Source organism: Carcharhinus amblyrhynchos, chromosome 24, assembly GCF_965287045.1.
Source record: "Carcharhinus amblyrhynchos chromosome 24, sCarAmb.v2.hapA, whole genome shotgun sequence".
NCBI classification, from domain to species: Eukaryota; Metazoa; Chordata; class Chondrichthyes; order Carcharhiniformes; family Carcharhinidae; genus Carcharhinus; species Carcharhinus amblyrhynchos.
The window spans coordinates 17,414,386-17,428,977 of NC_137347.1; the positions used below are offsets into that span (position 1 = coordinate 17,414,386).

General features: G+C 43.6%; 1 protein-coding gene across 1 annotated transcript; it reads right to left on the minus strand.

The window, feature by feature from the left end:
- Window positions 1-2,093: 2,093 nt before the first annotated feature.
- LOC145357895 (interferon alpha-inducible protein 27, mitochondrial-like) lies at window positions 2,094-14,346 on the minus strand. Its single transcript, XM_080211457.1, has 6 exons — window positions 14,152-14,346; window positions 7,985-8,108; window positions 7,148-7,174; window positions 6,084-6,119; window positions 4,810-4,971; window positions 2,094-2,740 (listed from the first exon to the last, which is right to left on the minus strand). Exons 2-6 carry the CDS (start codon window positions 8,034-8,036, stop codon window positions 2,634-2,636), a joined length of 384 nt encoding a protein of 127 aa, XP_080067583.1. The 5' UTR covers window positions 8,037-8,108; window positions 14,152-14,346; the 3' UTR covers window positions 2,094-2,633.
- Between the last annotated feature and the right edge of the window lie 246 nt (window positions 14,347-14,592).

Consider the following 14,592-nt stretch of genomic DNA (forward strand, 5'->3'; position numbering starts at 1 on the left):
TGCTGGGCCTCTGACGCAAATCTTTGTCTCTTCTTTGGACACAGGTGAGGTCCCAGAAGACTGGAGGGTAGCTAATGTGGTACTGCTGTTTAAAAAGGGTAGTAGGGATAACCCTGGTAATTATAGACCAGTGAGTTTGACATCGGTGGTAGGAAAATTATTGGAAAAAATTCTTAGGGATAGGATGTATGAGCATTTGGAGCGTTGTGATCTGATTGGGGATACGCAACATGGCTTTGTTCGGGGGAGGTCTTGCCTTATGAATCTGGTGGAATTCTTCGAGGAGGTGACAAAAACAGTTGACGATGGGCGAGCCGTTGATGTCATCTATATGGATTTCAGTAAGGCGTTTGACAAAGTCCCTCACGGTAGGCTGGTAGAAAAGGTTAAGGCACATGGGATACAAGGACAGGTAGCTAGGTGGGTCGAAAACTGGCTGGGAAATAGGAGACAGAGAGTAGTTGTCGAGGGGACCTTTTCTGGCTGGAGGCCAATCACCAATGGTGTGCCGCAGGACTCAGTCCTGGGACCTCTCCTCTTTGTAGTATATATAAACGACTTGGAAGAGGGCGTACGTGGTGTGATCAGCAAATTTGCAGATGACACCAAGATGGTAGGATTGGCAGATACTGAGGAGGACTGTCAGTTGACACAGTAGGATATAGATAGGTTGGTATATTGGGCAGATAGATGGCAGATGGAATTTAATTCTGACAAATGCAAGGTGATGCATTTTGGAAGGAATAATGCAGGGAGGCGTTATGTGATAAAAGGTAGACCAATTAAGAGTATAGAGATACAGAGGGACATGGGAGTGCAGGTGCACAACTCTCTGAAGGTGTCGACACAGGTAGAGAAGGTTGTGAAGAAAGCTTGTGGAATGCTAGCCTTTATAGGAAGGGGTATAGAGTATAAGAGCTGCCGTCTAATGCTTCAGTTGTACAGAACGTTGGTTACACTGCATTTGGAGTACTGCGTCCAGTTCTGGTCACCTTACTACCGGAAAGACGTGGAGACCCTGGAGAGGGTGCAGAGGAGGTTTACCAGGATGTTGCCTGGCATGGAAGGACTGAGTTACGAGGAAAGGTTGGAGAAACTGGGGCTCTTCTCCTTAGAAAGACGGAGATTAAGGGGTGATATGATAGAGGTATATAAAATACTGAAAGGAATAGATAGAGTAAACAGTGGTACGCTTTTCCCTAGATTGGGGACAATTACGAGAGGTCACGATCTAAGGGTGAGGGGGGAGAAGTATAGTTTGGATATGAGAGGAAGGTTTTTCACACAGAGGGTCGTCGGGGTATGGAACGCGCTACCGAGTTGGGTGGTGGAGGCAGGCACGTTGGACTTGTTTAAGGTTTACTTAGACAGACACGTGAGTGAAGCAAGGATGGAGGGTTATAGTAGAGGGTATTAAATAGGGTCAGAGCCTCAGGACACCGGAAATGTAGTTTTATATGTTAACTTATTGTCTTTTTATTCCACAGGTGTCGGTCCACCTTGTTGTCAAACGAGGGGCATGCACACGGTGGGTCGTGCGTGGGCTGCTCTTGGAGGTTCTGGGAGTGGCCTAGTACTTTGTGTCGTTGTGTGTGCTTAATCCTGGACCGGTAGACGGGCGCCGCAACAGCTCAGTGACTATCACTGCTATCATGTGCAGATACATGGATTTGGGCCTGTGTCTGTGGGAGTTTTGCGCATTCTCCCTGTGGTTGCGTGGGTTTCCTCCGGGCGCTCCGGTTTCCTCCCACACCCCAAAGATGTGCTCTTCAGCTGATTGGTGTACCAAATTGACACTATTCTTCCCTGAATCTGGCTACATTAGGGGTTCCACTCACATACACACAGGGCGGGGTAGGTGTGGGATGATGCGGTGGTGCGGGCTCGTTGGGCCTGTTTCCCGTGCTGGGATGTTCTTTGTTTTTTTTGTTCTTTGTTTGTATTATTTGAGTTGCATACTTTATTTATGAAGTAGCCCCACATTCCCACAAAAACTTCATGCATTTCACATGAGAACCTTGTAAAGCCACTTATATCTCCACGCTTTACTGCAAGGTTGTGGTGAGAGGTGGGATAGATGACAAACAACAACATTGAATTTATATAACCCTTTTAATGCAACATAACATCCCATGTAGCATGTGACAGAAGCATCATCAGGCACAACCTGACACTAAATAAAGATTTTAAAACAGCTTAATCAAAGAAGTACATTTCAAGGAACACCTTAAAAAGGACATATACATCGCATCATCCTTACCCCCAGGAGACAAGCTGTATAACACGTTATTACATTCAATGTTGTACTTACAGCATCTACTGAACATTTGACATTTCGATCAAATGTGGTCAAGGAACCAAATGTTTCCATTTACTTGGTGACCAGTTATAGAATGATAAAATCTGAGATTGAAGTCATGTCAAATGTTTAGTCCAATTCTAATTGAGAAAATTCTTAAAGGGCAATTAAACAATAGCAAAAGGATATAACCGTCTTTTACCACGATTGAAAATACTTCTCCAATCTTTAAAATAGTCAACAGGTAATCACAGAGTGCTACTTCTTCCCCAGTTAAGCCCCCACAGAGTTGCCTGATGCTTGCAGAGTATCTTCTTTAATCAGCATGATCACTTTAGAATTCATCTTCTGAATAGTCTAAAGCCTTTTTCACAGCACAGGCAGCAGCACCGCCAACACTTCCAACTGCAGCAGTACCCGCAGCAGAGAGTCCTGCCGCTCCTTCATGAATAAAAAAGAAAAAAAACACATTTAACATATAGCAATATCGATGATCCATTTTCTAAACTGGTCCTCCCTCCCCACACAGAACTGTCTGTGTAGTGAACCACAAATAGTAATCTCCAGTTACTCCCAGTACCACATGCAAGTTAGCAAAAAAGCGGGAGGATAAAACAGATGATTGTGCGATTGGAGAGATGGCACATGAGAGAGGGCTTTAGATGCTCGGGACATTGGGACAGATAGGATCTGTACAGACTGGCTGGGTTGCAGCTAAGTTGAACAGGAGCTGAGATCCTTAGTAGGGTGACTTGCTAGGGTTAATTTAACTTGGCAGGGTTGTGGGAGGCAGGAGGAATTAGCACAGAGGACTACCGAGGTGCACAGAATACTGGGGAGAGACCAATAGCACTAGAGTGGGTAATAAAAATTTAAAGGGCGGGGTCAGAGTAAGAGAGTCTAAATCAGGGTTACAGTGCATGTATTTGAATGCACGAAGTGTGGTAAATAAAACTAGTGAGTTACTGGCACAAGATATGGAGATATAGGGTGGGAGATACGAATCCTCCCACCCAGCAGAATATTATGATCCCAAACTGAATGGAGATACAAATGGCTCGCTGTAATCCACTGGGGGTGGGCTGGAGCAGGCAAGCGGGGCCTCACAATGCTGGCCACGATGTGGTGGCTGTTACCGAAACCTGGCTCAGAAAAGGGCAGGTTTTGTTACAAGATGTTTATGAAAGTTTGAAAAGGAAGAAACAGTAGGAGTGGCCATACTGATACAGAAGAACACTGCAGGGCCGGAGAGAGAGAGGATATCCCAGGAGGGATCAAGGACAGAATCTATTTGGTTCGAGTTAAGGAACCAAAATGGTTCAATGACCTTGCTCCATGTAGTCCATAGGCCACCAACTAGTGTAGAGGATGTAGAGGAACTAATTGTTAAGGAAATTACAGAGAGGTGTAGAGCAGTTATAACGGATGACATTAATTCTCTGACTATAGACTGGGGTAGTAGCGCTAACAGCAGAGAGGGGAAGTTTCAACGTTCATGAAAATCTCTACCACAGTACTCTTCAGGACAAAATTAATGATCACATAGACAAATGCAGGTTAATTAAGGAAAGCAGCACAGATAGTTTAAGGGACAATCATATTTAACTAATTTACTGGAGATTTTTGAAGAGGTAACAGAAAGGACAATTCTGTTGATGAGGTGTACATGGACTTCCTAAAGACATTTGATACAGTGCCACACAACAGACACAGTGGTGGCACTAGTTAAAACTGATGGATTAAAAAGGGAAAGCAATAACATGGATACAAAATTGGCTGAGTGACAGGAAACACTAACGGCTAATTAATGTTTTTCGGGGTGGCGGAAGGTCTGTCCCCAGTGATAAGTATTGGGAGCCTTATCCTTCCTGATATATATTGATGAAACTCCAACATAAACAGGTCAGCCAGAATTTTATTGAATGGTGGAGCAGGCTGGAAGGCTGAATGGCCTACTCCAATATCAAAGGTGAATGGTCCTCTTCTGTCTAACAGTTGTGTGATTCTGCTAAGCATTCTTTGAAACAAAAAAACCAGTGGAGCTAAATAACCTCCACTGCCAATCTTGCTAATATGGAAGTTACTGAGAAATGGATACAAGTTTGCTCTCTTCCTGAATAGCCACACTGATATGTAGGAACAATTGTATGGGAGCAAAACCTTTCGCTCTGTTATTGCAAAGCATGAAAAAGTCATTTTGAAATATAATTTACATAACAGAGCATTTTCTAGTTGCTTTGTTGTTCAACATCATTTCATATTAAATAAACCTGGCATCATTGGAGTCTTACTATCACAGCCACCCGATACTAACTGTTCAGTAATCACTATGTTAGTCCCAGTCAGGACAATAACTGAGAAACTACAGACCCCTTCCATAGACTCCTGGCCACATATAAAACTTCACCGCTCTACACTTGGAGGGGTGAGACATTAGACCCTTGATTATATCATGATCGACCTTCATAACTGTTCCCTGATTTCACTTAGAAAACCACATGGAATCATACCAACAGATTGGAGGGTTGCTACGATACCACCAGCTGCTACACCTCCTCCATTAGCCACCGCAGCCGCAGACATCATTTGTGCTCCCAATGATCCAGCTGCTATTCCAGCACCAGTAAAGCCAGCTGCACCAACCACGATGGGAGCTGCAGCCACGGCAACAACTGAAACAGAACAATAAAGTCATTTGCTAAGTGGACTAAGAATTTGCATTGTGATACCACACCCTGCTTGGCCCGTTGGTTATAGAGATCGCAACCATAGCAAATCGAAAAGTACCGTGTGACATTAGTGCCCCTTTAAGAGATTTTTTAAAAAATCATGATGCTGCAGCTCTCACTGTCAGTGTTCCTCAGCTCACAACTTTAGGTGATATGATTGGTGGGAGGAGAAAAAAAAAACTGCGTCTTGGTGAGGTGATGAGGGTTGTTTGTGGTTTTATTTTGGCTGCAGTGTTAGAAGTATAGCTGAAAGAAGTTTATCTCTGTTTTGCTTTGAAAGTTTTACCAGTTAGCTGAAAGAAAGGCTTGTTGCCACGTTGCAATAAAGAATTTATGTTTTTTGGTGTTTAGGGGACCTGATGACTACAAACTGCTCTGAGTTTTCAAGATTATATGAAATCAGCATTCAACCTAGGGAACTGGATTCCAGTATTATGTGAGCATTATTCTGTGCTGTGTTAAACCTGTAAAAATGTTTTTTGTTGTCTATGAGTTTTGGTTTTAATTGGAAAACATTAGAGATCTTTGTTATACATCACAGTGATTGTTTTGTTTCTTGTTTGCAACTGATAAAGTTTCTTGCTAATTTTCTTGCTGTACATGTGAACTATATTCTTAAATAAACTACTTGATAAAAGCTCCCTAGTGAGTCACTTGAATTATTGGTGGTCCCGATTCCCTACAAAACAACAGTGATTGCACATCATAGAATCATAGAATCCTTACAGTGCAGAAGGAGGCCATTTGGCCCATCGAGTCTGCACGGACAATAATCATAGCACCCGCAGATGCAGGGAGAATGTGCAACCTGCACACAGACAGTGACCCTCGGTCGGAATTGAACCTGGGTCCCTGGTGCTGTGAGGCAGCCATGCCCACCCAGGCCCTATTCCTGTAAGCCCATGTGTCTACCCTGCTCCATTGCCCTGACACTAAGGGGCAATTTTGGACAGCCAATCAACCTAACCCACATATCTTTGGATGACTGATTAGGATGCACTTTAACAGATCCTGAGAGAGTTAGGGGACTCTATCAATGCAAATTGCTTTGTTACCTGCTCCTCCTGCAATCCAGGCGGCAGTTGACCAACCTGTAAATACGTGGACCAAACACAAACATTACACAAGTGTTCAACAGTCAGACATGCTACTTATTCCATAGCTTTCTTAATTGTTAAATCATTAATGCAGAAGTTAGTCAAATTAAATATCAATTTTCACTTTACCAGTTAATAGACTATGCGTGAAATGCACCTAAAAAAAACTTCTCAACATGGACACTAATAACGTCAGGGACATATTATTGTTCAACTCTAGAGGCCGCAGGCCAGGAATCTCAGCCAAAGATGGGGGTAATCTAGAAGTTGCAAATTATGTCCATAAACAGCCACCTATTACAATTCAAGGAGCTCCACTGAACTCCACTGGACAAGAAACTGATTAGAAATGCCCTGGAGTCTCAGTGCTGGAGAGCAGCGGCCCAGGCATCTCCTTTTGGGGTAGGCTTTAATAGGCAAGGGAGAGGGAGTTACTGAGGGTTGCAGATAGGCCCAAAAGAGCCCCAAGAATTATAATGCGGCACTGCCAAAGGTACTTTGTTTTACTAACTGCCATGCTATTGATATCAGTTCTCATGCAGCTGGAGGCAACATTTACACAAGCTTGCTGAATTGGGAAAGGTTGGTGGCTAGGTCAGCTCTGATGAAGAGTCATTCAGACTCTAAATGTTGGCTCTATTCTCTCTCCACAGGTGCTGTCGGAACTGCTGAGATTTTCTATTTCTGTTGTTGGTGGCTAAGGAACTGGTTTTCAGACTGCAACCTGCACTGGGCTATTTTCGGACAAGCCCCTGTGTGCAAAAATAGCCAGAAATGTCCAGCTGTCACTTTTCTAAAGCAGTAAATTATCCTGGCACAGACAAAAAGTAGGAAAATGTTCCATCTTCCAGCCCGATCATCTTCCACCTTATAGAATACACAGTAAGGAGATATTCAGGAGAAAACAAGAAGCTCCTCTTTGCAATAAAAATAACAGTGGTTTACGATTCCTATGGATGCTATGGCTGCAGAGCACAGAATGGAAAGCATCTGAGCAAGGGGAGAGGATGAAGAGGAATTACCTGAATCACGTGACTTTGAACATAAACCTGTAGAGGGATGCAAATTAATAACACTGAGAACATTCGCTTTTAATTTTTGTCTTTGAAAAATATTTTACTTTTATATATAAACACACTATCAGATCTCACATCTCATTACTCAGTTGTGTCAGAGGATACCAAATTGCAATTAAATAGCACCTTTAAACATTTTGTAATCAGTGGATCACTTTGTAATTGCACTGATAGTTGTAGAAAGTGTCGGGTATATGCAAGATTTTCAGTACGGTACTCACAACAAAAAGACATGTGTCCACCATTACCTTTGCATACGCCCAAGGATAGTTAAGAGTTAACAAGATGCACTCCAGAATTGATTGGTACACCATCCCATAATTTTCTTTTCAAATCATTACAAATCCCAACTGAGATAATCTGTGATTTCGTCTGCACTTTCTATCTGAACTAATGAAGTAGTGGACATTCTATGATTCTGTTTTTCTTGGTGGCGTGAATGCTTTGATATCAGACCCGTTGCCTTTCTTCACCATAATTCAGTTCTTTCTGATTGCTGCCTGCCCCAAATAAACATTATGCTTGATCACTTTCAAAATTCCAAAGCTTTAATCTGAGCTCATAACCTCTATGTTGACAGGTACAATAACTAAATGCATGTCTTTTCTATCTTGGAAAAGCAGCTTCAAGAGTTCCTATCTTGAGCCTTTTATGCTCACTTGTTTCACAATTAATAGCTCCTTTTAAAAAGAAGAAATGGTTTCATAATATTGCAGAAGGGTGAAGTATAACATTGCAATTATTGGAAATCTATCAACTTAATGGCATAAATCTACCTCTCACCTGTGTTGAAAGAAGCAGATAAGATCAGCACGATATAGACCAGGTGGCGCATCTTTCCGACAGTTTCAAGAATAATGAATGTAAGAAACGCAGTTACTGACAGCTGGAATACAATACAACTCCCCTGCACAGATTAAAACAAAGAACAATTTCAATGGAAAAGTCCAAGGCAAGGCAAATCCTTACTGTGCTTTGTAGTAACTTCACCTAGTAACAAATTTTGTCTACACTAATTTTCTACAAAATTTTAACTCATCATTAAGCGATTGGTACATGGCAGAAGTACAGTGGCACAGTGCTTAGCACTGCTGGCTCACAGAACCAGAGGCACAAGTTCGGTTCCCAGCTTAGGTCACTGTCTGTGCACAGTTTGCATGTTCTCCCCATGTCTGCATGGGTTTCCTCTGGGTGCTCCGGTTTCTTCCCATAGTCCGGAAGGCGTGCTGGTTAGGTGCATTGGCCATGCCGAATTCTCGCTCAGTGTACCCAAACAGGCATTGGAGTGTGCTGACTAGGGGATTTTCACAGTAATTTCGTTGCAGTGCTAATGTAAGCCTACACGTGACATTAATAAACTAAACTATACCTTATTTTTGGTGGGATCCACAACGGAAACATAGATCAGTCGTTAACTTCCAATAAAATTTTAATCGCACTGTTGCTGACAGAGATTATGCCTGCTTATTCCTTCCTGAGATGTGAGCTGAAAAATATTGAAGTTTTAATAGTTGCCCCAAGACGTACCCTCACCTCCTCAACCTTGAACCGCTATAGTCGTTTGAATGATGGTGCTCCCAAAATGGTGTTGGGTTGGGCATTTCTGGATTTTCAGCCAGTAACTATAGAACTGCTGGGTATACATCTAATGTATGTGACTTGGGAGGGGAAGCTGTTCCCCTAAAAAATCACAAGGATGGATGTTGAAGTGAGCTTGGCAAGTTGAAGAAAGCCATCCTGTAAATCATTGCAACCACAGGATTCTGGTGTATTAGGGGCCTGGATATTGAATCTGAAGCCCAAATGTTGATCAAGTGAACCACTGTTTATTTGATGGTGTCAAGTTTCTAATGTTTTTGTAACTAAACTTCTAGTTTACAGAGACATTGAGGGGCTTAGGAGATAAGTTAATGACTGGTGTCCACAGCCTCTGCTCTATTCTTGTAGCACAATGTTGAAATAGTTAACATAACTCTTCACACCCCACATCCTGTAAGGACTCCATTCCATTGTCCTCCGCCACACCTGTTCTGAAGATAGCTTTTTCCAAAATAGTTTTGCCGATATAGCTTCCTTCTTCCTTAATCATGGGATACGTGGTCAGGTATCTAGATGGGTAGAGAACTGGCTTGCAAAGAGGAGTCAGAGAGTAGTAGTGGAGGGGTCCTTTTCTAGCTGGAGGTCTGTCACTAGTGGTGTGCCACAGGGCTCAGTACAGGGACCTCTTCTCTTTGCAGTGTATATAAATGATTTGGAAGAGGGAGTAGGTGGTGTGATCAGCAAATTTGCTGATGACACCAAGATGGCTGGATTGGCGGGCAGTGAGGAGCAGTGTCTGGCAATATAACGGGTTACTGATAGGCTAGTTGATTGGGCAGATACATGGCAAATGGAGTTTAATCCGGATAAATGTGAGGTGATGCATTTTGGCCGGAATAATGTAGGGGGGAGTTATATGATAAAGGGTAAGCCCATAAGGAGTATAGAATCGCAGCGAGACCTGGGGGTGCAAGTGCACAAGTCTTTGAAGGTGGCAGTGCAAGTGGAGAGTGTGGTGAAGAAAGCCTATGGTATGTTAGCCTTTATAGGAAGGGGTATAGAACATAAGAGCTGGAGTCTAATGTTGCAGTTGTACAGAACGTTGGTTAGGCCGCATTTAGAGTACTGCGTCCAGTTCTGGTCGCCTTACTACTGGAGGGACGTGGAGACTCCGGAGAGAGTGCAGAGGAGGTTTACCAGGATGTTGCCTGGTATGGAAGGACTGGGGTATGAGGAAAGATTGAAGAAATTGGGGCTCTTTTCCCTTGAAAGACGCTGACTGAGGGGGGATCTAATAGAGGTATATAAGATTATGAAGGGTATAGATAGAGTAAACAGAGGTAAGCTATTTCCTATGATAGAGACACATAGGACAAGGGGCCATGGGCTTAAGGTGAGGGGGGAGAGGTATAACACAGATATTAGAGGGAGGTTTTTCACACAGAGGGTAGTGGGGGTATGGAATGCTCTGCCAAGTAAGGTGGTGGAGGCAAACACGCAAGAGTCATTTAAGAGTAACTTAGACAGTCACATGAGTGGGTTGGAGATGGGTGGATATAGGAGATTGTTTTAAATAAGGGTCATTAGCATTGGGGCGTCCCTGGAAAGGTAAATGGATATGGTACAATAATAATGTTATTTTTCCTTTTCATTCACAGGTTTTAAGTCGGTCCACCTCGTGTCCAACGAGGGGCATACACGCAATGGGTCGTACTGGGGCTGCTCTTGGTTGTTCGAGATTGGTCTAGTGCTTCATGTCGTTAGTGTGTGCCTAAACTGGACAAGATACTGGGCAAGACGACAGCTCAGTGACTATCGCTGATTGCTGTGCAGACACATGGATTTGGGCCAGTGTCTGTGGGAGTTTGCACATTCTCCCCGTGCTTGCGTGGGTTTTCTCCAGGTACTCCGGTTTCCTCCTATACCCCAAAGATGTGCTGTTAGGCTGATTGGCAGGAATAAATTGTCCCTAAATCAGTTTTCCCTCAATCTGGATGGCCATAAAACATTAGATAGGGGTCATGGGTAGAGAGGTGGTGTTGAGATGGCAGCGTGGGCTCGTTGGGCCGAAGGGCCTGTTTCCCAGGCTGATTTTGTTCTTTGTTCATAACCTCTTCACAAACATAAGAACATAAGAAATAGGAGCAGGAGTAGGCCATCTAGCCCCTCAAGACTGCCCCGCCATTCAATAAGATCATGGCTGATCTGAAGTGGCTCAGTTCCACTTTCCCGCTTTCTCCCCATAACCCTTAATCCCCTTGCCTACCAAAAACCTGTCTACCCGTGTCTTAAATATATTTAGCGAGGTAGCCTCCACCACTTCAACGGGCAGAGAATTCCAGAGATTCACCACCCTTTGAGTGAAGAAGTTCCTCCTCAACTCCGTTCTAAACTGTCTCCCCGCCTTATCTTGAAGCTGTGCCCTCTAGTCCTGCTGTCCTTTCTGAGCGGGAAGAATCTCTCTACCTCTACCCTATCCATCCCCTTCATCATCTTATACATCTCTATAAGATCCCCCCTCATCCTTCTAAACTCCAACGAGTACAAGCCCAGTCTATCCAGCCTCTCCTCATAGCTCAACCCCCTCAACTCTGGTATCAGCCTAGTGAACCTCCTCTGCACTCCCTCCAAGGCCAAAATATCCTTGCGCAAGTGCGGTGACCAAAACTGCACACAGTACTCCAGCTGCGGCCTCACCAGTACCCTGTACAGTTGCAGCAAGACCTCCCTACTTTTATATTCAATCCCCCTCGCTATGAAGGCCAGCATCCCATTTGCCTTCCTGATCACCTGCTGCACCTGTAGGCTGGGTTTTTGCGACTCATGCACAAAGACCCCCAAGTCCCTCTGCACCGTAGCATGCTGCAGCTTTTCGCCCTTTAAATAGTAGTCCCTTCTACTATTATTCCTGCCAAAGTGGATAACCTCACACTTGCTAACATTGTATTCCATCTGCCAGGTCCTCGCCCACTCGCTTAGCCTATCTAGATCCCTCTGCAGACTTTCTACACCCTCTGCACAATTTGCTTTTCCACTTATCTTTGTGTCATCAGCAAATTTCGACACCCTACACTCAGCTCCTTCCTCCAGATCATCTATATAAATGGTAAATAGCTGAGGCCCCAGCACCGATCCCTGGGGCACTCCACTAGTCACCAACCACCAATCCGAATAGCACCCATTGATACCTACTCTCTGCCTCCTATTAGACAGCCAATCCTCTATCCACGCTAACACCTTACCCCCAACTCCATGCCCCCTAACCTTCTGTAACAACCTTTTGTGCGGCACCTTATCAAACACCTTCTGAAAATCGACAAACACCACATCCACCGGTTCCCCTCCATCCACCGCGCTAGTCACATCCTCACAGAATTCCAATAAATTTGTCAGACACGACTTCCCCTTAACGAAACCATGCTGCGTCTGCTCTATCAAACAATTCTTCTCAAGGTGCCTCCCTATTTCTTCTTTGATGACGGATTCCAGCATTTTTCCTACAACAGATGTTAAACTAACCGGCCTATAATTCCCTGCCTTTTGCCTGCTACCCTTTTAAAACAGCGGCATAACATTAGCCGTTTTCCAGTCTTCCGGCACTTCCCCGGAATCCAGCGAGGTTTGGAAAATAATCACTGAGGCATCCACTATCACCTCTGCCATTTCCTTCAGAACCCTGGGATGCATTACATTCATCACATAACCCAGCTGCCACTTAAATGGTGTCAGGTATTTCTGTTCCAAACACTTTATGTTTGGTTTTAATCCTGCTGAAAGAAAAGAAACCGCATGCAGAAAGGTTCAATAGTACTCAATCATTTTCAGGATCAGGCAACAACTTAATCCATCAACGGATTAATTATCCTAAAGAGATCTTCCTACAGATTGAAATACATTTATAAACAGAAATTTTAAAGCTTTATATGTAAGCAACAGTATGTTGACAGCTCTCTAATATGTGAAATAGTAAACAAATTAGTTGCCACAGTAACTTTAATACTCCTTATGATTACAGTCTGACATGAAAAATGAAGTGACTGCCAGAATCATGAAACCCTTGTTAATCACTGATTTGGAGAGACAGGTTTGGATTATGTACCATGCCAAGATATTTCTTGACACAATAGAAAACTAAATGCAAGCAGGAGCTGGTCAATTCTTACTTGTGTATGAATACTAATAACCCTGAATGTCACCAGGTAGGTGGAAATATATTTTATTTCCTGTTTACGAAGAGCTAGTGGAGTCAACAGTTTACCTGATAGTCTGTTCATTGCAATTACATAGAGCAGTGATTGGAAAAGAACCATCAGACCTTGTTAAAGGAAACAATATTATTTGGAAATATCAAAACCCTGGTGTCCATTTCTTTCCAATTTCCTGGAACTGAAGTCTGCATCCTTACCAATGTCCAATCTCTAAACAGAGATCAGCTTTTCCAGCCAAAATGTAAAAATAAAGTTTACTTACTGGTCACAAGCAAGGCTTACATTAACACTGCAAAGGGCAGCACGGTGGCACAGTGGTTAGCACTGCTGCCTCACAGCGCCAGCGACCTAGGTTCAATTCCCAGTTTTGGTCATTGTCTGTGTGGAGTTTGCATATTCTCCCTGTGTCTACCTGAGTTTCCTCCAGGTGCTCCGATTTCCTTCCACAGTCCAAAGATGTGCGGGTTAGGTGGATTGGCCATGCTAAATTGCCCCTTCGTGTTAGGGGGAGACTAGCTAGGGTAAATGCATGGGGCTGTAGGGATAGGGTCTGGGTGGGACTGTGGTGGGTGCACACTTTTTGAGCCGAATGGCCTCTTTTCTATGAATGAAGTTACTGTGAAATTCATCTGTTCTGGTCAATGCACCTAACCAGCACGTCTTTCAGAATGTAGGAGAAACCGGAGCTAACGGAGGAAAGCCACACAGAGAGGGAGAGAACATGCAAACTCCACACAGACAGTGACCCAGGTGCTTTGTTTGCTGGATTCTGAAACAGATTTGAGCAACTGATTTCTTTAAAAAAATAAGAAACTTCATCCATTAACCAGTTTCAATCCACTCAATCTATAAACCCTTTTCAGTTTATTGTGATAAGCTCCATCAGCATTCTTTATTAACTGATGAAAATCCATGTCCTCCGCTGTACTGGGGAATATGAAGTCTTAACATGGTCAAAATTTGAAAAGAGGGGAATTTCAGGGAGAAGGATAGTTGAAAGAAACAAAACAGCCAGAATTCCTGTTGGTCAGAAAGGAACGTATCAGCCTCAACACCGCACTGAAAATAAATACTGATATCTTATCAACACATGCTTGCAATAATTGTTATTCTAGGAAAGTAATATTGATTTAAAATAATGTCAGCTGTAGATACTGCATTGAATCATTACCTCAAATTTCTGGGGAATATCTTAGTTCTTACCTGATTCTTCTATCTGCACCCTGGTCTCAATTCACATTTGAGTGCAGTTTGCTACCAAATAAACCCTGTCGGATTTTAACCTGATGCTGTAAGACTCCTTACTGACTGCAGATACACAGCACTCCGCTAGCTCCCACTGCTCAGTGAGTGCGAACAGTGTGAGCGCAGAACTGATTGGACTAAGCAATCCGCTTTCACTGCCCATGTTTTTAAAGCGCGGCCAAGCATGAGTTTCGATTTCATTTCCTTTGAAATGCGTCACAACGAAATCAGGAAACAGAAACAGTGCCGGGGTCACCCTGATAACCAACTGGATCAGTAATTTCAGCCAACGTGATACAAAACACGGCCGAAACCGGGAGCTTAGATTGGCACCCGGACGCCAATCATCCCCTTGTGTGTGTGTGTGTGTGGGGAGAGGGTGTTGGAAGCCAAAACAGC